The sequence below is a fragment of the Labrus mixtus genome, chromosome 11 (assembly GCF_963584025.1).
Source record: "Labrus mixtus chromosome 11, fLabMix1.1, whole genome shotgun sequence".
NCBI lineage: Eukaryota > Metazoa > Chordata > Actinopteri > Labriformes > Labridae > Labrus > Labrus mixtus.
In genome coordinates, this window is record NC_083622.1 from 18,247,418 (window position 1) to 18,270,544 (window position 23,127).

The 23,127-nt window shown below is 39.9% G+C and overlaps 2 protein-coding genes and 1 long non-coding RNA gene across 3 annotated transcripts; 2 read left to right on the forward strand and 1 right to left on the reverse strand.

Annotated features, from left to right (window-relative positions):
* The first annotated feature begins 5,852 nt into the window (after nt 1-5,852).
* LOC132983934 (tubulin polymerization-promoting protein) lies at nt 5,853-15,289 on the forward strand. Its single transcript, XM_061050508.1, has 5 exons — nt 5,853-6,038; nt 6,713-6,793; nt 7,393-7,728; nt 11,517-11,670; nt 13,099-15,289. The coding sequence occupies exons 1-5, from the start codon at nt 6,022-6,024 to the stop codon at nt 13,306-13,308; spliced, it is 798 nt and encodes a 265-aa protein (XP_060906491.1). The 5' UTR covers nt 5,853-6,021; the 3' UTR covers nt 13,309-15,289.
* cep72 (centrosomal protein 72) lies at nt 13,439-19,798 on the reverse strand. The gene is made up of 14 exons (XM_061050510.1): nt 19,713-19,798; nt 19,398-19,525; nt 18,718-18,910; nt 18,530-18,638; nt 18,144-18,298; nt 17,980-18,038; nt 17,856-17,895; nt 17,269-17,463; nt 16,972-17,153; nt 16,757-16,850; nt 16,500-16,678; nt 16,281-16,407; nt 16,078-16,189; nt 13,439-15,978 (listed from the first exon to the last, which is right to left on the reverse strand). Exons 1-14 carry the CDS (start codon nt 19,786-19,788, stop codon nt 15,918-15,920), a joined length of 1,710 nt encoding a protein of 569 aa, XP_060906493.1. The 5' UTR covers nt 19,789-19,798; the 3' UTR covers nt 13,439-15,917.
* LOC132983938 (uncharacterized) lies at nt 19,520-22,614 on the forward strand. The gene is made up of 2 exons (XR_009674892.1): nt 19,520-20,432; nt 21,259-22,614. It is a non-coding gene; the product is annotated as an uncharacterized LOC132983938 (long non-coding RNA).
* Nucleotides 22,615-23,127: the final 513 nt, after the last annotated feature.

Below are 23,127 nucleotides of genomic sequence, written 5' to 3' on the forward strand. Positions count from 1 at the left end.
TAACAACACAAGGTGATTCAATTTAATTCGGCATGATAACTTTCATGGCAGATGCATTATTATGTTTTCTTCTCTTGCCTGTTTATCCCCCCCCCCCCCGCAATATCTGAAACGAGAAATTCGATGACAGCCTACACAAATTCACTTTATTGACATTTTTGTGTTATTTTGATTGACGTCCCTGCCTGCTTAAGCTTCTGCATGATGGTTATCTATAGGCTATAGTTTGAGCTGTGAATGCATTTTGTGCTGTAAGGACGCATGGCAGCATGCATTGATCAGAGTCGAGGAAAACATGACAGATTTTTTTTTTTTTTTAACCTGTAAAGCTCTGTTCTGCATTGGCAGACATGCATCAGGGTCTGACAATAACAAACGGATCACGTGGGCTCTGTGTGAATGTGGCATTTGCTAGTTTATGTAACATGTTTCGTTCAGACACCCCAACTGCTGCAGCCACGTCCAGTAAGAAAAACAGACGCTTTTTTTCTTCTCTTGTTTATCTTCTAAACGCTGGCTCAATGTGAACCACAGTGAGGGTTTCTCCATCACGCTCCAGTATTGGTTAGAGAGAATGATTGACAATTCATTAGACCTGTGGCTGCAGCCTTTCAAGCCAAACAGTTAGGTTACATGTAGGTAGGCCTAGTTACATAATTATGTATGAAAAAAAGGGATTAATGCTCTCTCTTATTAGCTCCTTGATTCTTTGTGGATTAAGCTCTGAAGGATGACAAATGGAGTAATAGGATTTATTTTAAATGGATGTCATGTTTTTGTACTGCCAGCAAATAAATCCACAGAATAAGACTTTAAATTTAGAAAAGACTGCGTTATGTTATGGTGTGTATTCTTTGTCTGTGAAGGGTTTTGTAGCTGCATTTCTCCCCATAGGTTGAATTATGTATGCATGAGGAGAAGACACACTCAATGAGTTTGTCCCAGATTTTTTTTTTACTGTTGTAGGTTTTATTGCACTGGCCCAGCAGCCTTCGGGTTCTGTCACAAACAATTAACCTCAGCGTGTAAGTTACCCTATTTGTTTTTGTGATGACTCAATCTCAGGTCAGGTTTACCAAATAAAGCTAATGCTCTCCGGCAAAAAATAAGTGTTGTAGTCTGCCTTCATTGTCTCAAACAGTGTCAAAGCAAACTAAGATTATTTATTTGTGTTGACCTTTACATTAGGAAGGAGTTGTGTTTATCACTGGTTTGGATTTTCAGTGTTTATAGCTTATGCATAAGACATTGCTTTATCAGAGACTTCAGATGGCATTTCAATGACATTATAAAGACTCTGAAATAAGTTATTTTAATTAAGTGTGTCGTAACACAACACAGTTCATAAATCTTGAACTGGATTCTGACTGAATGTGCTCCTGGCAGACCCTTTCTCCATCTGAGCCATGTCAGGGACACTTCTGCTGTCTCTAGCATCATGTATTCCTCACAAATGTGGGGTTGCATAAGGACCCCCGTGCTTCCTTCACTCTGCCTCATACCTCTATTTGGCTTGCTGCTACTGCTGCCAACAATAACCGATGTAGCCTGTTTCCAACATCTTGCTTTTCTTCTGCACAAGGCTTGCCAAGATCTTTGACTCACACAGAGCGGTTAAAGGGTTTAGGGAGGTGAGGACTACTGACGGAGACATCGAGGTGGTGACCTCAGATCTGTGCTTCAGTGCTGCACCTTTCTTCTGTGTCTTTGGAGAGGAAGAGTGAGAGTTGGAACTGGGAACAAACTTGAAATGGTTAATAGGTTTAGTGATGTGAGGTGGTAGAATACTGACACAGTGTTGAGTCCATGTTGAGGGAAATGCCCTCCATATTTATGTAATGATCAATAAACTGCCATAAAGAACCAAAACAAAAAAATCTACTTGTTCATTTCTGACAGTGTGTCAATTCCACATGCTGTCTCCAAACCTGCTGGTGTGTACCGACTATCAAATTATCATAAAAAAGTGCTAAGTATAATTTCCTTTAACGGCAGGACACTGTATTGTTTATCAAAACCTAGAATGGGGCATTTATTGAGACTGTTTTCAGCAGTTGAAGTTATACAACTTTGGTGTTGAAATATTTAATAGTTACATTATTGTCCTTTATCGGATAGTTTGCATTGTAAATGCAGAGAGGAAACAGGAAGTACACAAGAAAGCAGCACCACTGGACTGTTAGAATACCCATCTCAAACCTCTGCAGAACCCTCATATTTGGATGAACTCAAAATGAACTACAACATTAAGAGTGAGTAGACCACCAGCAGGGTCAAAATATGAGCGTTATATGAAAATATGGTCATGTTTAGCTTGAGGGTCATCATCTCAGCTGTCTATTTATTATTATTCTTCCATGTGAGAATTATTCCACACACCTAGCAAAGGAGACAAATCCCCATCGTCACAAACATTTAAATCATTATTACATACTTGGATCACTTGCCATGAAAAGGCAGCATTTTAGTAAAAAAAAAAACTGTATGTCCAAAGAGGAAGCTATTTATTTTATTTTCCTGAGTCTTATTTACTCTCTTTACAAAGTGGTGTAAAATGTGTTTAACATATTTACTTTTGCCCAATCGAGGCCCATGTTCATTGTAAAGTATGTGTCACCCAGTACTACAATGGGGCTCAATAGGTCTGATACTAATGTTATTACAATCATTCTTTACCACCATCAATATTGTCTTCAATCAATCATTTTATTTGTAAAGATTCAGTAACACTTTAAAAAAGTCACTTCATCCTTGGATGGAGCTGAAGTTTTTAATATCTTGTTTTGCGTACATAAAGGTAAACTCCAGCACAGTGTCTAACTTTCATAAAAACATTCATTGGTAACGCTTGGGTACTAGACCATCATCAGGCAAATTTGCCTAGTACCGAAACGTTGCCAATAAATGTTTGTTTGCAACTTAGACAGTGTGCGGGAGTTTACCTTTAGTTTAGTTTAGTTTATTTGCACATCTTTTGAAAGACGAGTCAAACAGAAAAATAAAACATAAAAAAATAAAACACATGTTAAGTTTTCGATGGACACATTGCTCCCCTTTCTTAAGAAGTAGATATGTGACGTTTTTTTAAATTCTGTTTAATGTACATAAAACATCCATGTTGTACGATTAGCAGTAAATTCTGAAAGGTGAAAAACTCCAACCATTAAATGTTTGACACTTTTTTCAAAATTATCTTCATGAATACGTCTGACTAGATTTAGGGCAACAATCAAGGTTCTTTTGCCCAGAGGTGTAATTACTGGTATCATAAATCTGGCGGACATGTTGTTTTCTAGATGGAGGTCAGTCCTGAGCAGAGTGGGGGTCTTAAGTGTGTTAATGACGGTTTTGACTGACTGACACCTTCACATTCCAGAGCAGCAGCCTGGAAACGATGCTGATCCAGATAGAAAGCAGATGGGATCTCTTTGTGCCCACGCATTACGATGGCATGATGGAGGAGAGGAGGCTGCTGTTAAACACACACACTCTCTCTCTCGCTCTCTCTCTCTCTCTCGCTCTCTCTCGCTCTCTTAGTCACATCACACCCTGCCATCATTTTGCGAGTTACTCCAACTGCCAAACAAACAGTAAAACACAAAATGTATCGTTTTGGTATTTCAGGATGCGTGTCGTTGTCTGCTGGCTGATCTCCTCCCTCGAGAATGAATAGAATGTTCCAGCGTATTGTTGCTATGAATAGATGTGGTTCAAAATGGGTCAATTTATAGCCAAAGCACTCATCTGTGCAGTGTTTTGCCAGAAGGCGAGTGTATGTAAGCATGCTGTCATCCAGTCACAGATTTGTCTCTGGAGATCTGCCCTTAACCAAATGGCTTCTCGTTTTTTTTATGTGGCAGTGGGGCAGAAATAAAGGCACAGTACAAAACCGATATAAAACGATGGTTGTAATTTACTTTTTATTTAATATTTCAGAGAATCGATTTAGCTTAAAAACTCCCATATTGGTAATCTAGCATTGCTGAATAGACTTAAGTCTATACAGTCTGCAATAATATGATTAAATAAGCTGTCAGAACTCTACTTTCCCTTCAATCTCTGTATGTGGTCTTCTTCAGGCCTCTGAATTCAGAGCAGTGATTATGACCTCTCTCTCTCTCTCTCTCTCTCATGTATTGAACATGATGTGGTTTGAAGAGGCTCGTTCTACTGAGGACTCAGTCACTTGAAACTACTGACTATAAATTGGTGTTTGAGAATGAAAAGGTTCCTTTGTTTCACTCAGATTTGGCTGCTGTCATTGAAACACAACGGAGCACACACACAGCAGAAGCTTATCTTTTTAAGAGGATGTGCATCCCCACAGAAAAGTAAAGTGTCAGATGAAACCTCAGTGTGGGTAATGCAGGAAGCCACTGCATGAAAAGAAGAACTTCTAAACATAGATCACATGAAAACACAGATAAATGACATGTAACTGTTCTTGCATTACCCATAATCCCATTGATTGTAAAAACACCTACCAGAGGAATTGTAGTTGAACCCCTTATTGAATCACTCCATCAACAAAAGTTACCTGTACGTTTGTTAACATTTGTTTTTGTAAAAGCCTTTTACTGAGCAAAACCCCCAACATATTCTCTTCTTCAAGCTTTCAAATGTTCTGATTTGCTGATTCCCTGATCTATATGATCCTCAATTGAACATTATTAGTGCATTAACATGTTGGTTCTGCAAACATGTAGATATCATTTTAAGCTCTTTGAAACTGTGTTGTAAGTGTTGAGGTATTTTTGGACATTTTAGAGAAAGTAATCAATGGTGTCACACCAGTTTGCCATTTCCTCAATTGGGTTATTCAAGGGTCTCCCAAATGGATTTGTTCTCTTAATTTTATCTGTTTGAATACGATTTTATTTGATTCTAGAAGAGAAAAAGAAAGGGACAATACTGTATGATATAACAGTGCCTGATTTGTCACAAACTAGTTTTCTCTTGTGCCAATTTATGACCATAGAATAAAAACAGTTCATATACTTGATCATCTGAACTGGGACATCTGCCATTTTGGTTTTATTTTTCACAAAACCAAATCCAGATTGGATTTTTCTCAGAATTGTTTGCAACACAAAAGTGAGAAATTCAGAGATATTAGTTCGACAAATGGATTTGGAGTCACTAAAAACACAACTGAACTCCTTTGTGGGTTTTCCAGATCTCATTAGAAGCGGGTAGACTAGACATCTGACTGCATCGAGGGAAGCTTGATTAGATTGCATTTAATTACAATAGATCAGTGCAGCACACATTTACAGTCTCACTGCAGTTAACTAACATGCAAACTTGCTCCATCTTCATCTCTTACTCTTCAGTGGATTTATAGATGAATATATAAAATAAATGACATGCATACTTTATGATATTTTCTTAGAATAAAAGGCTGTGGCCTGAACAACTTCAACAACTCTTTCTGGATTGACTTGGCCCGAGCCCTCGATGACATATGACTACAAACCCCTGCCATCAATAGTGGTACTCTGCGATGTCACCATGTGTGTATGTGTGAAGAAACAGGCATGGGCCGGACAGAGGAGCCACTAGTGTTGGACAATAGGTTCCCAGTGTGTGCTGCTCTGAATGCCATTATTCATAGACATTAATCATCTCTTCTCCCCCCCCCCCTCCCCCCCTAAGAATCCTATCTCGATGATAATGGCTTTATGCTGTGTCAATCTTGGAACTTTTGTACCAATTTAAGGGTGGACTGTACTTAGCGAGGTCATAGTTGTGATTGTTGGCCACAGGGTCGTGGAAACAAAAACCTATTGCTTCACATGGTGTCACTTAGGGTGAGTGAACACTCTTCATTGGTGACTTGAGGGACCTGCGAGATGCCGAGCTGGAGCGGCAGTTAAGCCCACAACATCTCTCTGCGGTTTGCGTCTTGTTTTTATCTCCTTAAACTGGATTCAGTGCAACTGTAACTAGATTGTTTTAGAGAGTTTGTTGGAGGGTTCTTTGCCACGGCAACACACATCCTTTAAGGATGCTGCGCTAAGCATGGGAACAGCTGAAAGGTGAGGAGAGAACCAACACTTTCTGTAAATATAGCAGAGAATTACATAATTGTAGTAGATAAGGCATCAAGGCGTATTTTTGCCTTTTTTTGTATGGCTGTAATTTGATTTCCTTGCATCCTCATTTAGGAAGGGTGACTAACATAAGCACTTTAGATGTGGTTCAAGCGTAAGGCTAAGCTGAGAGGGAGAAATGCTGCTGCTGTGCACAAAGAAATACAAATGAGGACGATGATGTGCTTGGAGAGGAATCCCTGAACTCAGACTGAATGAAATCATCGTCTTAAGTGAGAATGGAGGTGAAGAGAAGTGAAGTCGTGTCTTAGGGAATACCGCCCTTAAAAGATGTGTCACAACAAACAATTTCTAACATGGAATTGAATGATAAGGAAGTTGAAGTTGTGGTATCTGCCGGGTTCCTTTAAAGTATAGCCTTGTTTGTGTGACAGACTGGAATAGATGTTATGTCACAGATAATTGTGAAAGATAAAAGAGTGATAATGAGGAGTGTGTTATATTTTTCTGGCAGGAATTTTGAGTGAATTGCTTTGATTTTTATTCCTTTTTCTATCCACCACACACACACACACACACACACATACACACACACACACACAGTGAATGTTCAAACACATCCCCTCACAGTATCCACCTCCATTCTGATTTTTCCACAGCACAAAGAGAAAACTAAAGTCAGCTAATTCAAGCACTCTTCAGAAGGAACCAAACTCCTGCACGAGCATGGCAGACCACAAGTAAGTTTTAAACTAGTTCCATGAGCCTTCACTTTCACAATTTTCTGTTTTACTTCAAATATCCATCTGCTCCCTCGGTTCCTTGATTTGTGTGCCTTGGAATTCCACTGAGATCTATTAATATCCTTCACCTCTGTGCCAGAACACGGAACACATCTGCCCATTCACAGGCAGTGTGAACACAGAAAGACACCTCAGTGTGGACTGTTTAAACTTGGCTGTGTAACACAGAAGTACTGTAAAAGGGACAGCCAAAAGACAACTCTGCAAGCTGTGTCTTGACATGCAGGCATGACACACTTTAACTTCTGTGGGAGGGTTTGTCCATTGTAAGTCTTGCAGAACAAAATTGGATCAGATGGATTTCAACCGAAGATAAGAGTGGAATTGAATGTTGCATTTTGTGTGGACCTGTTGAACTTGATTAACTTCATGAGACTTTCCTGTAAATCTTAGTAACCTTTTCATTCTGTCACTTAAATGATGTGGTTCAGGTGTAAGACTAAGCTGGTAATTTGGTTTCGAAGACTAATTTCACCTCAACCAAAAACAGCCCTGTACACCCCAAATTGATTACTATCGATTGTTTTCCCATTCAGAGCCAACATAGATGACTTCAAAGTTCAAACAGCCAAGCACCCTAACATGAGCACGGTCCCTCTACGGCCACATAATGACCAGTCTAGAGACCGCACGTCCAAAAGGCTTTCCACCGAGTCTAACGGGACCAGTGAAGGAGGAATGGGCTCGTCCACACCGGTTGAGGTGACCGCTTTGGAAGAGTCATTTCGTCGTTTCGCCATCCACGGTGACACTCGCGCTACCGGCAAGGAGATGCACGGCAAGAACTGGTCCAAGCTCTGCAAAGACTGTGGCGTGATTGATGGCAAGAGTATCACCCTCACTGATGTGGACATTGTCTTCAGCAAAGTCAAGTAAGAAACGAAGCAGACGTTTGGTGCTTTGAAATGGTGAATTCTTTAAGGTTATCTGTGCTGTTGCGCCATACATAAATCTGTAAACATTACAACAAGATTAGATCTTGTTGCAGGCATGCCCCTACAGGAGTGTGTTCTTTTTACGACAGCAGCAGAGATGACAAGAGGCTTAGTCACCCAGATCAGCATGCCCGAAAGGTCACTTAAGTGCTGCAGACCTCAGAGCATTGTGGTTGTAAGAACAAGGAGGTGAATACTGAGACAGACTGTGAACCGTAGGACTGAAATACAAAGGATATCACTGTTCTACTTTATTATTTTTTATTAGACTATTAAATCCATCATCTCAACAGACATTGCCTCAACAGGCACAGACATTATTGAACTCTGGCTGGCTGAAAGGTCAACCAGAAGGGATTAGAATTAATGAAGGTGTCAACCAATTGCTTCATGTTTTATTAGCGTCTGCAGAGATATGGTATGAAGCAAACAGTGTTGGTCAAACTGAAATAACCATTGGCACGATAGAATCAACTCTCAGTCACATTGTCTGTAGTTATTGACTTCCATGTTTCCAGGCAGTTTCCTTTTGAAAGATGACTTCGTATATTAAGTTGGTTCATCTGGAGCTGTCCATCAGAAAACAGCCGCCAGAACAAGAGGCCAAGATGGCTCATCCTGTACCTCCCCAGGCTAGTTTGATTCATCCTTTACTGCTTGATTTAAGTGAAGTAGAGTCTAATACGAAGCTGTGACCTCAATATTGTTTCACAGAGGAGGCACAACTTTTCATCTGTACAGCTGTGCTTATGTTAAACCAGTGTACTGAGTGTCAAACTGTTTGGACTGGTAGAAGTGTAGATGTCTTGCCGGGCTCATCGAGTGTTATAATTTTGGCCAAATACAATAAGAAAAGTTCACGCAGTTGAATAACAGGCAAAGTATAACGCCGCTGCAAGAGAGAACTGGTTATTAAAGAGATTTTCCTTCAAATACAAAGCAGCTTTGAGCCCCTTCTTTATTCTGGTTGAACGTTTTGAATAAAGATTGTTCTGCTACAAGGCACCAGAATAGAAGAGTGTATGGCTGGAAGCCACTCATCATCGAGTCTGGAGAGGAGAAGCCCTGAAAAATGTCTGCTTGGAAATCTCATGTTGATTTACTGGATTTTCCATCTTCTGCTGGTGTGTAATCACAGTTTCATCTAAGTCACTTTGTGTGCACACGTTTACACAGGAGAATCCAAAATGTTTTTTAGTGTTATTTGTGTGTTTGAGACTGTTTGATCCTGTCTTTTTTTAACAAGGATGTTTCGGAAGGATAAAGTATTTTAAAAGCAGATCCAGCACATACCGATTACCACTACTACAAACATTTAGTGAAGTGAAAACTAAAACTGCACCGTGTTTTGTTATTTTGTGTGAAATTGTAAGATATAATAGCTTACTTGAAATAAATAAATACAATTATGATTAAAAAAAATACTCAAAACAAGTCACAAGAGCTTAGAAATGTCAACTTAACCAACCATGTCCCAGATTGAACCCAGTGCCCAGGTTCATTTGTGCATGATAACAACTTTAAGTCTTTGTTTTGCATATTCTTTCCACTCAGGAAGAGGTTTGAATACAAGGTTTGTCTGCAGGATATAACAATGCAGAATGCATCATGCAGACAGAAGTATTTCTTGTAGCCTGCATGTCTTCATGACTGGCATTGACCAACAAAGCAACCTTCAGAGTCGTGCGGTTATGCAGTTGAAAAGCTAAAAGCTTCCCTTGTTTTTCTTGATTTTCAGTTACCATAATCAACACCTTCACTGTTGGCATGGCAATGTGTGTTTATGTTTACCACTGGGGAAATATTCTTGGCAAAACACAGAGAGGAAACTTAAAGCTGGCTGTGGGACTAAAGCGCGTTTACATGCTGCTCCATTGCAGAGCAATATTTAGACATTTGCAATGCTGTAACCACATGAGGGATTTAAAGGTGAAAAAAAAAAAACATGTTTCCTGTCACGCACGTTTTTTTATGGCGAACCTGTTGTGATATTTTTTACATTCTGTCTTTGGATGTGTGACTTGCTTGTGAATTTGCAGCCTCTGTCGTCTGAGGCCTGCAGGTTCTGATTAGGGTCCAAGATAGTTTAGCATGCATTCAAACCAGGCTGCAGTGTTGATGAGTAAAGTAGAGAATAATCTAATCAGACAGTGATCATTTCAGATTTAAAGAGAGATGCAGACTGGGGGGGAGGGGCTCATTTTCATACAGTTTCAGACTCCTGGCATGGCTGAGGCGGGGAAGGGCTGCCATGCCAGAGAGGCAGATTCACTTTCCCCTTAATCAGTGTCAAAACTCTTTGCTTGCACACGAAAAATGAAACGTCCTAATGAGCACTGACTGATCGCAGTATGGCTGAATGAATCCTTGTTTATCGGGGGTATGGAGGTCTGCTGAAGCACATTGAGTCGATGCTGTGCTGTCTGCTTGGAGCCAGAACACCACAGCATGAAGTATGGATGAGGTAGAAATCTGGTGCGAGCTAATTAATCGGTCATGGTTACAGTGGCTTCATTTTCTAGGCTTTAGTTTTGTTTCCTCACCGCTGAACACGATTATAGGCGGGAGCATATTTACATGAAAAAAAAAAAACTGTCAGCTACTGCGTCAGATCCATATGGACCCTTTACTGCAGATGGTTGAACTAATGGAAACAGACAGCAGGTCAGCTACAGTAGAACCGTGAAAAAAACTTCAGTTCCACTTGCCCTCCAACCTTTGTCTGTTTTAACTCTTATTTCAGCCTCCTCTGTTTCTAATTTGCTACACAGCTTCATCATTCTTACACTTTGGAGATTTAAAAAAAAAAAAAAAAACTCCTTCTGGAGAGATCTGCAGAGAAACCCCAGGTATCTTCCTGAGATAGAAACAGCAGCTGGAGTTCCAGTTTTCTCCTGACAATAGACAGCATGGAACAGGCGCACACGACTGAAGCTCTCAAATATTTACCACTGAAGGATCGCCCAAACAAAAAAAAAGGGTCACGGGATGAGGCGAATTAATAATAAACCCAAACATCTCTGTTAACTGTAGCTGGTTGCTATGACAGCAGGTTGCCCAGGGAGATAGCAGGGTTTATAGGTAGTTGTTTAGGTGATTAATCACCACGGCAATGGCTGTTTGTATTTGTGTTACTATGCACTTTTAACGTGGCTGGGCACGTGTCCAGTTCAACAACTGAAGTAAATTAGAGACTGCTCAGAATTTTGAGTGTTATGGTTTTTCAAGGGTAACAACTTTTTGGCATGAGCGTGTAGTGATAAGAGAGGTCTAAATGTCCTTTTACTGGAAGAACACACATCAGGGCTCTGGGTCCAGACTCCTGGAGCTGAACTTTACAGCTTTAAATAGAAAGCATGATAAAAGAGACAGTCCAATATACAGTCTACAGGTGAATATGTGATGTGTGTGTGTGGAGTTGTTCAAGTACTGAGTCACACTGGGAGACTAAATCCAAACAGTAAAAGTTTTTCTCATTGTTTATCTTTCAGGAATACCATCTCCATGCTGTGTCCTCCATCTGCCATGTTGAAGTGATCACACATGGCTCTGTGTACACTACTGTCTGTTCTCTTTTCCAGCTTTAGAAGCTGTAGAAACTAGCTGCTGTTGATGGAGCACAGCTAAATACAGTAACATAGTTGACATTTCTGGTAGATGAATGCGCTGCAATGTGACAAGTAGTATCCAATATTTAAGCTCCTTTATTTTATCCTACATTTCAGGAAGAAATCCAGCCGCAACATCACATATGACGAGTTCAAGGTTGCACTGGGAGAGCTGGCCAGGAAGAAATACAAAGAAAAGACAGGAGAGGAGGCTGAGGCCGAAGTCTTCAAGCTGATTGAGGGGAAGGCACCCGTCATTGCTGGAGTCACGGTAAAAAGCCTGAATATCACCGACTTAATTCACCAATACACACAGCAGCCTATTTCCTCTGATGTTGTGAAACTTAAATGCTTATATCAGTGTGTACTGCTGTGTTCCAGGTTGAATGGTTGAATTAATGAAGGGTATCTTGCAATCGTTATTAATTCTCTCATTCTCCAACATTGAGCAACTTAGTAGACAATGGAATCTGAAAATCAGGAGTGATTTCAGGTCGCGTGTCAAGTAAAAAAAACCTATTTGATGACCCTATAAGGTAGCATTAGACAACAGCTGAGGTTAGCACATAATGACCTTATCAGCTAAAATAACATCAGCAAGGAAATTAGGCCGTTCCTATGGACCAATGTGGGGTAGACGTCACAATTACTATACAGCAGTTGCAAGTGCAGAGAAACGTGGAGAAGCAGGCCATTTCCCTGATATAAGGGGGAAAATGTCAATGGACAAGAAGAAACACAACCTCTGTTTCAATAGAATACCATTGTCGAAATCGCCCCCTGGAAGAAAGATGCAGCCGTCATTACATCTTGTATTGCTGCATTTTATGGCTTTGTTGTAGGTATTAAGTCAGTCCTTAATACACAAAACACATCTGACAATTCTCAGTATTCAATGTTCTGTACATGACTGCAAACTACAAATTTGTATCGTCGCAAGATTTGTATGCCTTGAGTTTTGAGTTTGTTGTGTCGATCATCGCACAACATCCTTCTTTTTGCAGCTCTTTAACAACCGCTTCACAGACACACATTGCTGTCTCTTTTTTTTAAACACGTCTGGTACACCCAAACTGTTGGAAATCTTTTCAAAACATAGAGCTTTCTTGCGACATCCTGGTAGGTCTTTAAACCGGCTTCATAGAGCTGAGGAAAGTGGGACATTGTTTTGTTGTGATCTGAACTTACCTTCTTCTAGACGCGCCAAGTTCTTCTTTACTTCAGTGCAGCGCGCACAGATGGCGAGCTTGCACTGCACTCAGCTCGCGCGCATATACGCTCTCATGCCGCAAAACACATAGACAATGAAAGTGAGCAGCACTCACTGCATCCTATCTGAAAGGCTCTGAAAAGTCTTTTGGCTTCACTTCTCGGGAGCTCTTGTGCTGTCCATTCTTCATGGTTATTATGACATAAAGTATGTTGTTTTCACAATATTACCTGAATTTGCTGCAGATTTTCACTGTTCATTGTCTTTTTAGCTGCTAATGAATGGAGAAATGGTTAAACCTTAAAGTATTGTCCCCTTACCTAACTTTATACCTCTTACAACCTGAGTCACAGCACTATAACATGAAAACAGCTTTTATACCTACCAGCCTGAATGTTACCTTTGACTGAAAATGGTGTTTAAGCAAATATATTCACTCCTGGAAATCACAGAAAATAAAACTCAAATATTTTTGAAACTTCCTCACAGAGAGCCGTGGCTTCCCCAACCGTGAGCCGTCTCACGGACACCAGCAAGTTTACAGGGTCGCACAAGGAGCGTTTTGACCCCACCGGGCGCGGGAAGGGTAAGGCGGGAAGAGAAGACATAGTTGACACTTCAGGATATGTCTCGGGATACAAACATCGAGGGTCGTATGAAAAGAAAGTGAATAAACCCACAGAGGGCAAACCCATGTGAGGCCAAGGGATGAGGAATAAACATTTGATCAACTTCTAGGGTCATTTTCTATTAAATGAGTCCTCAAAGAAAGCACAAAATAATAGGATTTCATATATTTTCCCACCCATTTATTTTTATTTTATGTGTGTGTGTGTGTGTGTGTGTGTGTCCGAGAGAGAGTTTTTTAAGTTCCTCTCTTTGTGAAGTGTGAGAACTGGAAAACTGTTTACATCTATTTTTACAAAGTCATCACCAGCTGGTACATTCCTGTCTCATTTCTAAGTTACTGCCAAACACTGAAAAGAACAAACGAGAGAAACTGCTATGCTATGAATAATGAAGCTTTGTTGTTATGATAGGGCCTTATAATATTTATTGAGCACAATTGAGAACACATGCCAAGAAAAAACAAAAGTGGGACGACAGTTTGATGAATTACAACATCCCACTTTTAAATGGAAATGTTTCTATTCCCGTATTCAGCTAATAAGATGCATTTTAATTTGATTTGCAGTTTCAGTAATTGGCACACATTTTTTTGAACATATAATGGATGACTAATTCTTTTAAAAAGCTTTAACTGGTCATTTCATCTTAAGTGTAAATTGTTTTTTTGCCATCCCAAACTGTTAAGTCTTCCTAAAATCTACTGTTTATTTGTTATTATTGTACAAACTCAGTCATTTCAGTAATATGCCTTCAACACAGTCCAAGAAAAATGAAGTGTTTTGTCCATTTTTTAAAGGTTTTTTTAAAAAAAACAATGTAGTTCACTGTTAAGACTGAACATGTTCGACCTTTGCCATTTCCCCTTCCTTCTGTGAACATGTTGAACAGACAAAAAGCAAACGCCCTTCTGTGTAAACCATTTAAATAGGTCCACTTTAACACAAGTAGAAAAAAAGAAGAAAAAAAAGAAACAGGAATTCCTCATTTTCTCCGTGGCTGTTGTTATCCATGTCCCATTTTATGTCTACCCACATACCATTTTGCTAACATGCATTTAAAATTTGAAATTGGTGAATTCAGCTGAAGAAGGACGCTCTGACCAGGGGAGATGAGCTCAGTTGTACAAGATTGTATTTTTAACATTTTACTTATATTTCCTCATCAGATTTCTATACTGTAGTTCTAATATATTTGTGGTAAGATTGTGTATATTCTAAAAAGAAAAAAAAATAGCCACATGGCTTAATTTATCACACTGGCCTCGTATTTTTTTTTTTGGTATTGCTGTACTTTGTGCATGTTCTGTATATTGCATTTGATTCAGAAGCGTAAAGATGACAGTAGGCATTCGTCATTTCTGATATGCTGATATACTGCTGTGAGGACAGACTACTGGACACACTTCAATATTGTCTTGCTAAAAAAAGAAACCCCAAACTGTTCAATCATGATGAAATCTTGTATTGCTTGAAATGAATATACTGTATATCGACCTGTACATGTTCAAAGTCAGCTTCACATATTAATGCATATTTGCTTTCTTTCGGTGAAGACTTGGAGTATTAGTGGTACGTCATCCAAGGCACAAATTCAACTTCAAACTAAAGCAGGTTTTTACTGTTGTATTCTTCATTGCTGTGTGAGAAAAAGGGAACATTTGCAAACAATTAAAAATCCTTTTGTAGAATATTTTTCCAACAGTGACAGTGTTTGTCACACACTACCTGTAGCCTCAGCTGATGAAGAATCGTGCATCAAAAAGCAGCTATTCGTGTTTTTTTTTCCCCGTCTGCTGCAGTGGTTCGAGTATGACCTGTTTTCTGTGCTTAATGCCAAATATTGTGCACCTTTCATGTGGAGGAACAATAATGACTTATTTTGTTTTTAAATAACTTTTAATGTAATATTGTGCCCCAGTGCATGCAGTGTTTTGTTCTTGTTCTTTAGACCTCTTAATGTATGCTCATGATTTGTAGTGCATTATTGAAAATAAAACACACACCTAAGAACCTCTGCTGAGTAGGTCACAGGGTGTCAAGTCCAAACACAATGTTTTACATTCTCATTGTCTTTTTCAGGAATGCAGCACAGTTGCGTACAAGTAAGCAGTAGCACCAACCAGTGACCTGTAACAGTCACATCAAAGTAAAAAGCCACATTGGGTTTATGTAGAAACATACATGCTCTAACCTGCTTTTTCCATGGCTTACATTAGTGTTTGTGAGAGGAAAGCATGCAGCTCTCTGGCCCTAAGGCTGAGGTATAAATAAAGTCAGTGCAGCTGGAGTCTGGATGCATTCATTCCACTACAGCGTACAAAGCAGATGGAGACACGAGTGACCTAAAAAAAATGGGGGGAAATGGCGTAGAGGTACAACCTTTTCACTGATCCAGAAAATAAATTACAACCGTCTTGCTAATATGTCCCCCAATTAATCTATTCAAATAAGAGACCTTTGACACTCCTTTACACAAACCAAAGCAACGGTTTTTCAAGATAATATTCACTGAACTATAAACACAATAGCTTGGGACATAATAGGCACAAAAAATGAATGAAAAACAGACTGGAGCTGCTGGGCATCATGCAGCGAATGCAACGCTAATGTGACTCAGCGTAGTTGGGCTTTGATATTTTTTTTTTATCCCGGTGTGCTTCTCTTCATTCAAAGTCTCCTTCAAAGATCCCCACTTCTCTTCAGCTCAGCTAGCAAACACTCATTAGTAGCCACCAGGGACCTACAGTCATACACAGAGAATAAGTAAATCAGTTGTGGGATCATTTTTGTTGGTGTCTAAAGACAGTAGTGACGACATGCAGTTGCTGCATCTCATTACCTGTGGTTTTCTTGCAGCATGTTTGACAATTCCTTGACCGATTCTGCCTCCTGCACTTTCTGCCTCAACCCCTCGATCTCTTTCCTCAGCTCCTCCACTTCTGACTGAGCTTCTGAGGATGTGTGAACACAAGGAGTGAGAGCGTGTGAGAGAAACACAGAAAGATGCTTACTCGTGTGTCTCCCACTGGGATTTACACCCACCTTTAATCTGAGTCATAGGAGAACTTTTCATCATAGACTTGAGATATTGTCGCTCTAACTTGATGAGCTGTTTCTGCAGAGCGACATTTTCCTCCAAGACGATCCTTAGCTGCTCATTGAGTTTGCCCTGAGTCGGTCAGAGTAAAGGCAGTAAATACATGGTGCTTATCAAAGCAACCCTAAAGCTCAATGTTGTTGTTAGAACCCTCATCCACTCACGACTGCACTGCGAGCTTCCTCAAACTGAGATGAGAGGTTACGGACTTCAGTTTTGTGTTCTTCCTCTCTTGCAGCCCTTTGAAAGCTCAGCTCATCAGCTTCCCGTCTTAAGGTCCTGACCTCGGCCTCTCGACTGGAAATATCGTTTTCCATCATGGCGAGGATCTGGACTGCCTGAGCTAGAGCCAAAAATAGAAATGATGAAAAGACATTCAGGCTCTTGGAATCAGATAGCACATTCCTTAAACCAAACTCACACAGGAAGTTGTTGTTTTGATGCAGCGACTTCTCCCCAGTCCAGTGTTTGTCCACAAGGTTGAGAAGCATCTCCAAGGGTTTCCTGTAACTACCCTGGGAGATGAAGTCAGAGATTAGTTGGTTTGGGAAAAGAAATAATCTCAGATATGTTGATTACAAGTAGTGAGGAAAAACAAATAATGATTCAGTTTGGGAATATTAATGAACTTCCCACCCTTTGTTTCCTTTCCTTCTGCTGCGGCAGGCTGCAGCCCCCTTCTGTTTTACTGAAGCTGGAGTAGGTCAGCCTTGGGGGGTGTAAGATGGGGTTGGAGGGGTCAGAAAGATTCAAACCAGGTCGACGTGGACTTGGAGGCCGGATGTTAGTAAATGAAAAGCTATGACGGCGACTTTGATCTGGAAAAAGTTGAGGACAGAACTTTAACAACTTGCCAAGAAAACAACATTTAGTAATTGTTTATTTGTATCATCTTACAACATGTTTTATTATGAACAGACGTCCAGCACTTACCAGGGTTTGGGGTAAAATGTCCCCTGGCTGCACGTCTGGTTTGATTGGCGGTGTCCTTTTGCTTTTGTTTATCAGTGTGTCTCTCAACATACGGGCCGAAGGACACCTTCGGTCTTTCAATCACGTTTAATGAGGTGGAGCATTCTTTATGAGGCTGTTGGTTCACGTGTGACACTTTGGACTCTGTTTTATCAGGTCAATAGACAATGGCATAATAAAACAAAGATATTAAAGGTCCATAGATAGACACATTCAGTTCATAATGAAAATACACAATACAGAAGAATGGCCTTCTGTCGCCCCCTAGTGGTGGTTTTATATAGAGTCAACAACAAAGGACAACATCACTATTTCAGGAAAATGATCCTCTAACCACAAAGAGCTGATTGTCTACTCTCATCACTGAATCAAAACCACATATTTTATGTGTTTAAAAAATGCCTTTCTTTCATAAATTGCTCATGGATCATTATTTCTTTGCACCGAGTAAATTCCATCATAACTTTAAGATAAATGACAAAATACTGTACATTGAGATTGAAGAGTAATTTACATAATTTCTTACTGAAACTTAAATAACTTACCATATTTTGTGGGAGGATACCTGAGGATGGATTTAGCATTTTCCTAAAAAAAAAATCCATAAAGTTTAACCAATTCCATGTACTGACTGTTAGATTTTTTTTTAACCAAAAGTTAAATGAGTATTACCTTTATTGGAGTAGAACTTCTCCGGCCTGTAAAATCTTTTGATTCTTCCTCTCTGGGTTCTGACAGAGAAATCAGATTTAAATGCATAGAAACAAACAAACAAAGACCAAATTCTACTGTTTTGTAATTGAATATAAATGTATCTTTCAACTTTGACATCCTACCCTTTGCTTTCTTGCTAAATGCAGAGAGGGCCCCAGTTTCACTCTGATCTCTCTGATCCTTCTCAACAAAATTCAAAACAATATCATCCGTGTCAGTGACGAGCGAGAGCCTCTTGGCTAAGCGGTCAACTAAAGCCAGTCTCCTGTTGCAGCGTCTGGAAAACACAGACAATGACAGCAAAAGTGTAACTCAAGCAAACAGCAGACTCATTTTGATAAAGTAGATAGATCTAGGTTATTATGGGCATTTGTAAAGGCTGATGGGAAATGTGGTAGAATCATTTACCAAACTTTTCCAAAGATTTATTTTCCATTTCTCATATTTGATCCAATAAGATTTCTGTGCATTTTCATTGAGTAAGACCTAGAACAATCAATGATGGTACCTTTGGTCAGCAGCCAGATTCAAAGCAGAGCTCTTCTGCTGAGGTAGAAGATCAGAGGAGAACTGCATTACTGCAGCTTTTCGCTCAGTGTCTCTGACTGAACAGCTATCTGGAAAGTAATGGACCATGAGTTATGCTTAAAACTGACCTAAGAATAACTAAATGTGCATTAAGTCACCACATCTTACCAAGTTTGCGCAGATTGGGCATAGCATGGACCAGATAGGGGCGGTAGTTTGGGTAACGTTTGGTCACAGGGTTAAGCCTGAGGTCAAGTTCTCTCAAAGCTGGCAGCTTAAACACTTCCTTTACCTCCTCAAGGGAAGGAATTAAGTTAAAGTAGAGAATCAGCCTCTCCAGCAACTTTAAATGTTGAATACCCTGAGGAGGATAAAACACGGGATTGAGACACAGTTACTATCACATTATAACAACATCAGCCTTCCACATCTTCAAATTAAGTTTTAAAAAATGGTGTTGTGCAAGGGAGGGATGGCAAGTGTGTACTCAGAAAGAGTCCACTTCTAAAGAGAGGTGATGAATCTGAGTGGTGAGAGCTGGGTTTGTCATTTAGTTGTCAAGTCGTACAAAGTCATGCCATGCGTCAAGACAATTAACAATCTCTACGTGACTTTTCAAAGACACCAAATTAGTTTCATGACTGTATTTGGGTTGAATGTGTGTAAAATGATAATTATTAGAAACATCTGTAAAGTGAATCAGTTAAATCATGCAGGCATCCATTAAGGAGTTATAACAAGCAACACACACAATAATAATAATGTGACTGTCAGGCCATTTGGAAGATCATTAAACAAACCCATAGGTGTTTTAAATTGAAATAAAGTGTTAATAGTTAATAACCTACCTGAACAGACAGGAGCGCGTTGCATGAGAGATCCAGAGACTTTAAACGGACAAAGTTATTCAGTGAATGTCCCAGGTGTCTGATCTTCTCTTCATTCGTCCCCGGGAGGCTCAATGAGCGGACATCACCTGTTTAACAAAATAAGACTGAACTGTAGTTTTTGAATCTCGCAGCTCGGCTCATTCTGGTTAGCTTAGCCCTCGATGCTTACACTGCTTAACAAATAATAAACGCATCGGTTTGGGCCTCAGTATAAGCTAGTATTTGTTGAATTGAAGAGTTTGTATCAGCATGAGATTTTTTTTTTTTTTTTACCGAGACATGGATGATGTAGTTGTAATCTGTCCCGTATCCATTGCTCTGTTACTGTTGTCAAACACTCCGCGGCCATACTTTTCGAACTTAAGCTGCCTTCAGGGACTGTCATAAAAGTCAGGATCTTCTTCTGTTTAACCATTATGTTAGCAGATTGAACTGTAACTCGGTATTTATTTTGAATGTTAATTGTACAGCATTGTCTCGTAAAAACACAAAATAACGTCTCCAGAATGATACACGGTGTACGCATTTACAGAAGAAAAAAATATTAGTGGCATTAGAAACAAAAAATAATTTCCTTCCGTCAGTAGCAGCCTACACGTCTTTCCTTCAGGGTACAGTGACAGACTTTACGAGCAACAGTGAATGCATCTCTTTGTGGCATGCGCACTGTCCATATCCGGACTTGTCACGTGTCCAAACAAACGCGCCTGTGTTTGTGCTTTAAGTTTGGTTTGGGGGTCTGTGTCAGGTAGTGCAGTGACTTCAGTAAACACTGGCCAATCTTTAAGACACATACGTCAGATATATTAGTTCCCTTAGAGGCGTTTAGTGGGGAAAAATAAATTGTGTTGCCGTTAGCAACGGTTGCGTGGAGGTGTCACCAAGTGGTGTCCCTCGTACTCAGGATCAATGGCGTCCTGTGAGTGGATGACGTCCTGTACAAACATTATTTTATCTGCCACAGCACTTCACTCTTCTTACACACTCTTTAAGGTAGGTCTAATTTACAGCAGTATGAATAAGTATTTCTGTAGCTGGCCTGATTTGAAGTCACTGTGAGGAGTTTTTGCTGTTATGAAACATTGATACTGACTGATGGCTCTATATTACCCACAAAAGCCAACTTGACCATCAGCAACATGATTCAATATTTTTACATTGTTATTTTTAACGCCTTAAACCACTGCAAGAGGGTAGGTGTGAGAAAAGACAATTTACAGAAGAAGTAAAAAAACACCACACTTATGCATACAGGACATGATGTGCAAAGAAATAAAGGTACCCAGATAAATACCTACAACTATTTTGATTACTGAAGAAGTCATTTTCAGGCACAAATTCCAAACATGCTTCTCCTTTTTTTCATAATAGATAGCTTTACAGTGTTGTTTCGTTTGTTTTTCCAGCCATGTCTTCTTTAAGTAAAGTTAATTTGATAACTTTGAATATTGTTCTGTCGGTTGGAAAAGATGAAAAGTTCCAGTGTGTCGCTCTTGATTCAGGAAAATCGTGATGGGCACGACAACTTTTTGTTGTTGAGAAAACAGCTTGTATCTACCATGATCACTGATATTTAAAATAATTCATTATAGTTGTATTAGCATGTTTATTAAGCTTCTTTCACTTATTGGTTTAAGTTTTATATTAGTGCATTTGATATATTGAAGATCATTTTCCTTTTACATATCAAATACTTTTGTTTTTTAGATGTACCAAAGCAGACTTTTCCTTAGTTGGGAATGAGATAATGAATGCATTAATGTATAAAATGTCTCCCTTTGTCATTTTCTTCTTCCTCCGCCTCCACATTTCTCTGCAGGATCACAGGGCTCCATCAGTAGGCCTCTTCCTTCTTGGACTCTCTGCAGCACTTTGCCTCTTGCATCCCTCCAGCTCACACCTCACGTCTATCCAGAGGGAAGCACAGTGGGCCAGTGAAGTTCTGGCTCCAGCTCTGGTTTCCTTTGACTTCCTGTGGCTCAGTGAAGATCACAACACGGCACATATTCTCCTGTGTGGCTCCTGCATTCTGCTGGGACTATGTGACTGGCTGTCGGTCGAAGCTCTCACTTTGATGACACGTTGCCTGGGCCTGTCCTCCCTGTCCTGCTGCCTGACTGTGTGTCTGTTTGCGGGTAATGCTTTAGGAGCCCTGGGTGGTGTTGCCCTCAGCCTCCCATTGCTGGTAGCTCCACCAGGTGCAGAAAACACTTTTTTGCCACTCATTTATCCAGGAGCCACCGAAGGACTCATAAGGTGTATTTTGAAAGGATTCATGTCTGTTGGTTGTTGGGCCTCCACAAACGCCCTTCACATTTTTCTGTTGGATGTTACTGAAAGATATACAACAGGCATTCACTAACATAAAGATGTATTGAGGTACTAAGTGGACCTATGCAAATCATAAAGTGCCAACTTAAAAGCCTTTGCAAGGAGATTTTTGGTAAAGATTTGAGTGGGCTGAGTTAACTTTATTGCCATTACAACAAACTAAGTTAAGAGTTGACCTCCTCATAATTCAACTGACAGAATAAGACTCAACACTACGAAAGAAAACCATCTTATACAAAACACTTAAGAAATATCAAACTTATTGAATCCATTTGTAAAAGTGCAGCATTTAGGTGCTGATTAATCCACAAATCAATTAACAGAAAAAAAGGCAAAACTTTGTAATAGACTAACCAAGCAATGTTTGTTTAATTATTAAGTGATGATCATACAAAAACACATCCAGACTTTTTACACTACAGGTGCCTGGTTCACATGCACAAGCTCTTAATATTATTAATGTCAACATGTTAGCACTTTAATTTTCTTTTTGATTATTTACAAGAATTTCAAGCAGGCTGCGCTCACTCTCAGGTCATCGATATGCGCCACACATCTCTGCTGACACTTTCAGTGTTGCAGAATCTAAAATCATGCAGCCGCCTCCGACTCTCGCTCCTGTTTGCTTTGCAGACTCAGCAGTATCACAGTTTAAATATCTGCAGTGGTCGACGCTGCCCTGCTCTTACCTCACCATGCCCACACTTATCGATGCACTTTTTTTAAAACTACTTTTTTGGCTTTTAGCGTGTGTTGCAGTGACTGTTGAAGTCACTGCCACTTAAACAAGTTCTGTATTATTCTGTTTGTCCAAAGTGTTCATTATAAAATACATTAACATTCATAGTGGACGCTGCAACTTCTCTCTCAGGATTTCAGAGTGTTGCGCGGCTGCAGCAGCACTTTTTGCTGCAGTGTTCGACCAGCTTGCTGCATACCTGTGTGTGGGACAGTGCCTTTGTCCCACCTCAGGGTACGCAGGTTTGTAGGGATGCTTTATTTAGTGAACACTTCTGAGTGTGTGGTGCCAAAAATGACTGATTGTTGAGCTCCCTGTGCTTTTTTGTAAATGATTTGAATTCAGCTAATGTGTGTTTTTTTTGGCAAGAGGGAGAAGTGTTTTAAAATAGGTTATGTGTTGTACTTTTGTTGATTTGTTTTTTGTTCCCAGGAAATGTTCTCTAACAATCATCAAATAAACAATTTAAAAAGATGATCCCAGCTGTAAGATTATTGATTGAATTTTAAAACATCTTGTACGTTATGCTCCATTTTCTACCTTGGATCCGACATATAATCCACCACTGTCTCTGGCTGCTGTTGCCGTCATCATCCCTCCTTCCCCTTCTCAATCTGT

Coding starts and splice junctions, on each gene's coding strand:
- LOC132983934 (XM_061050508.1), top strand. Junction 6,794..7,392: donor ACGAGCATGGCAGACCACAA/GTAAGTTTTAAA, acceptor TTTCCCATTCAG/AGCCAACATAGATGACTTCA. Junction 7,729..11,516: donor ATTGTCTTCAGCAAAGTCAA/GTAAGAAACGAA, acceptor CCTACATTTCAG/GAAGAAATCCAGCCGCAACA.
- cep72 (XM_061050510.1), bottom strand. CDS start 19,788: ATGGCCGCGGAGTGTTTGACAACAGTAACAGAGCAATGGATACGGGAC. Junction 18,911..19,397: donor ACGCGCTCCTGTCTGTTCAG/GTAGGTTATTAA, acceptor TATCCTCCTCAG/GGTATTCAACATTTAAAGTT. Junction 16,679..16,756: donor TCAAAACAACAACTTCCTGT/GTGAGTTTGGTT, acceptor TTTTGGCTCTAG/CTCAGGCAGTCCAGATCCTC.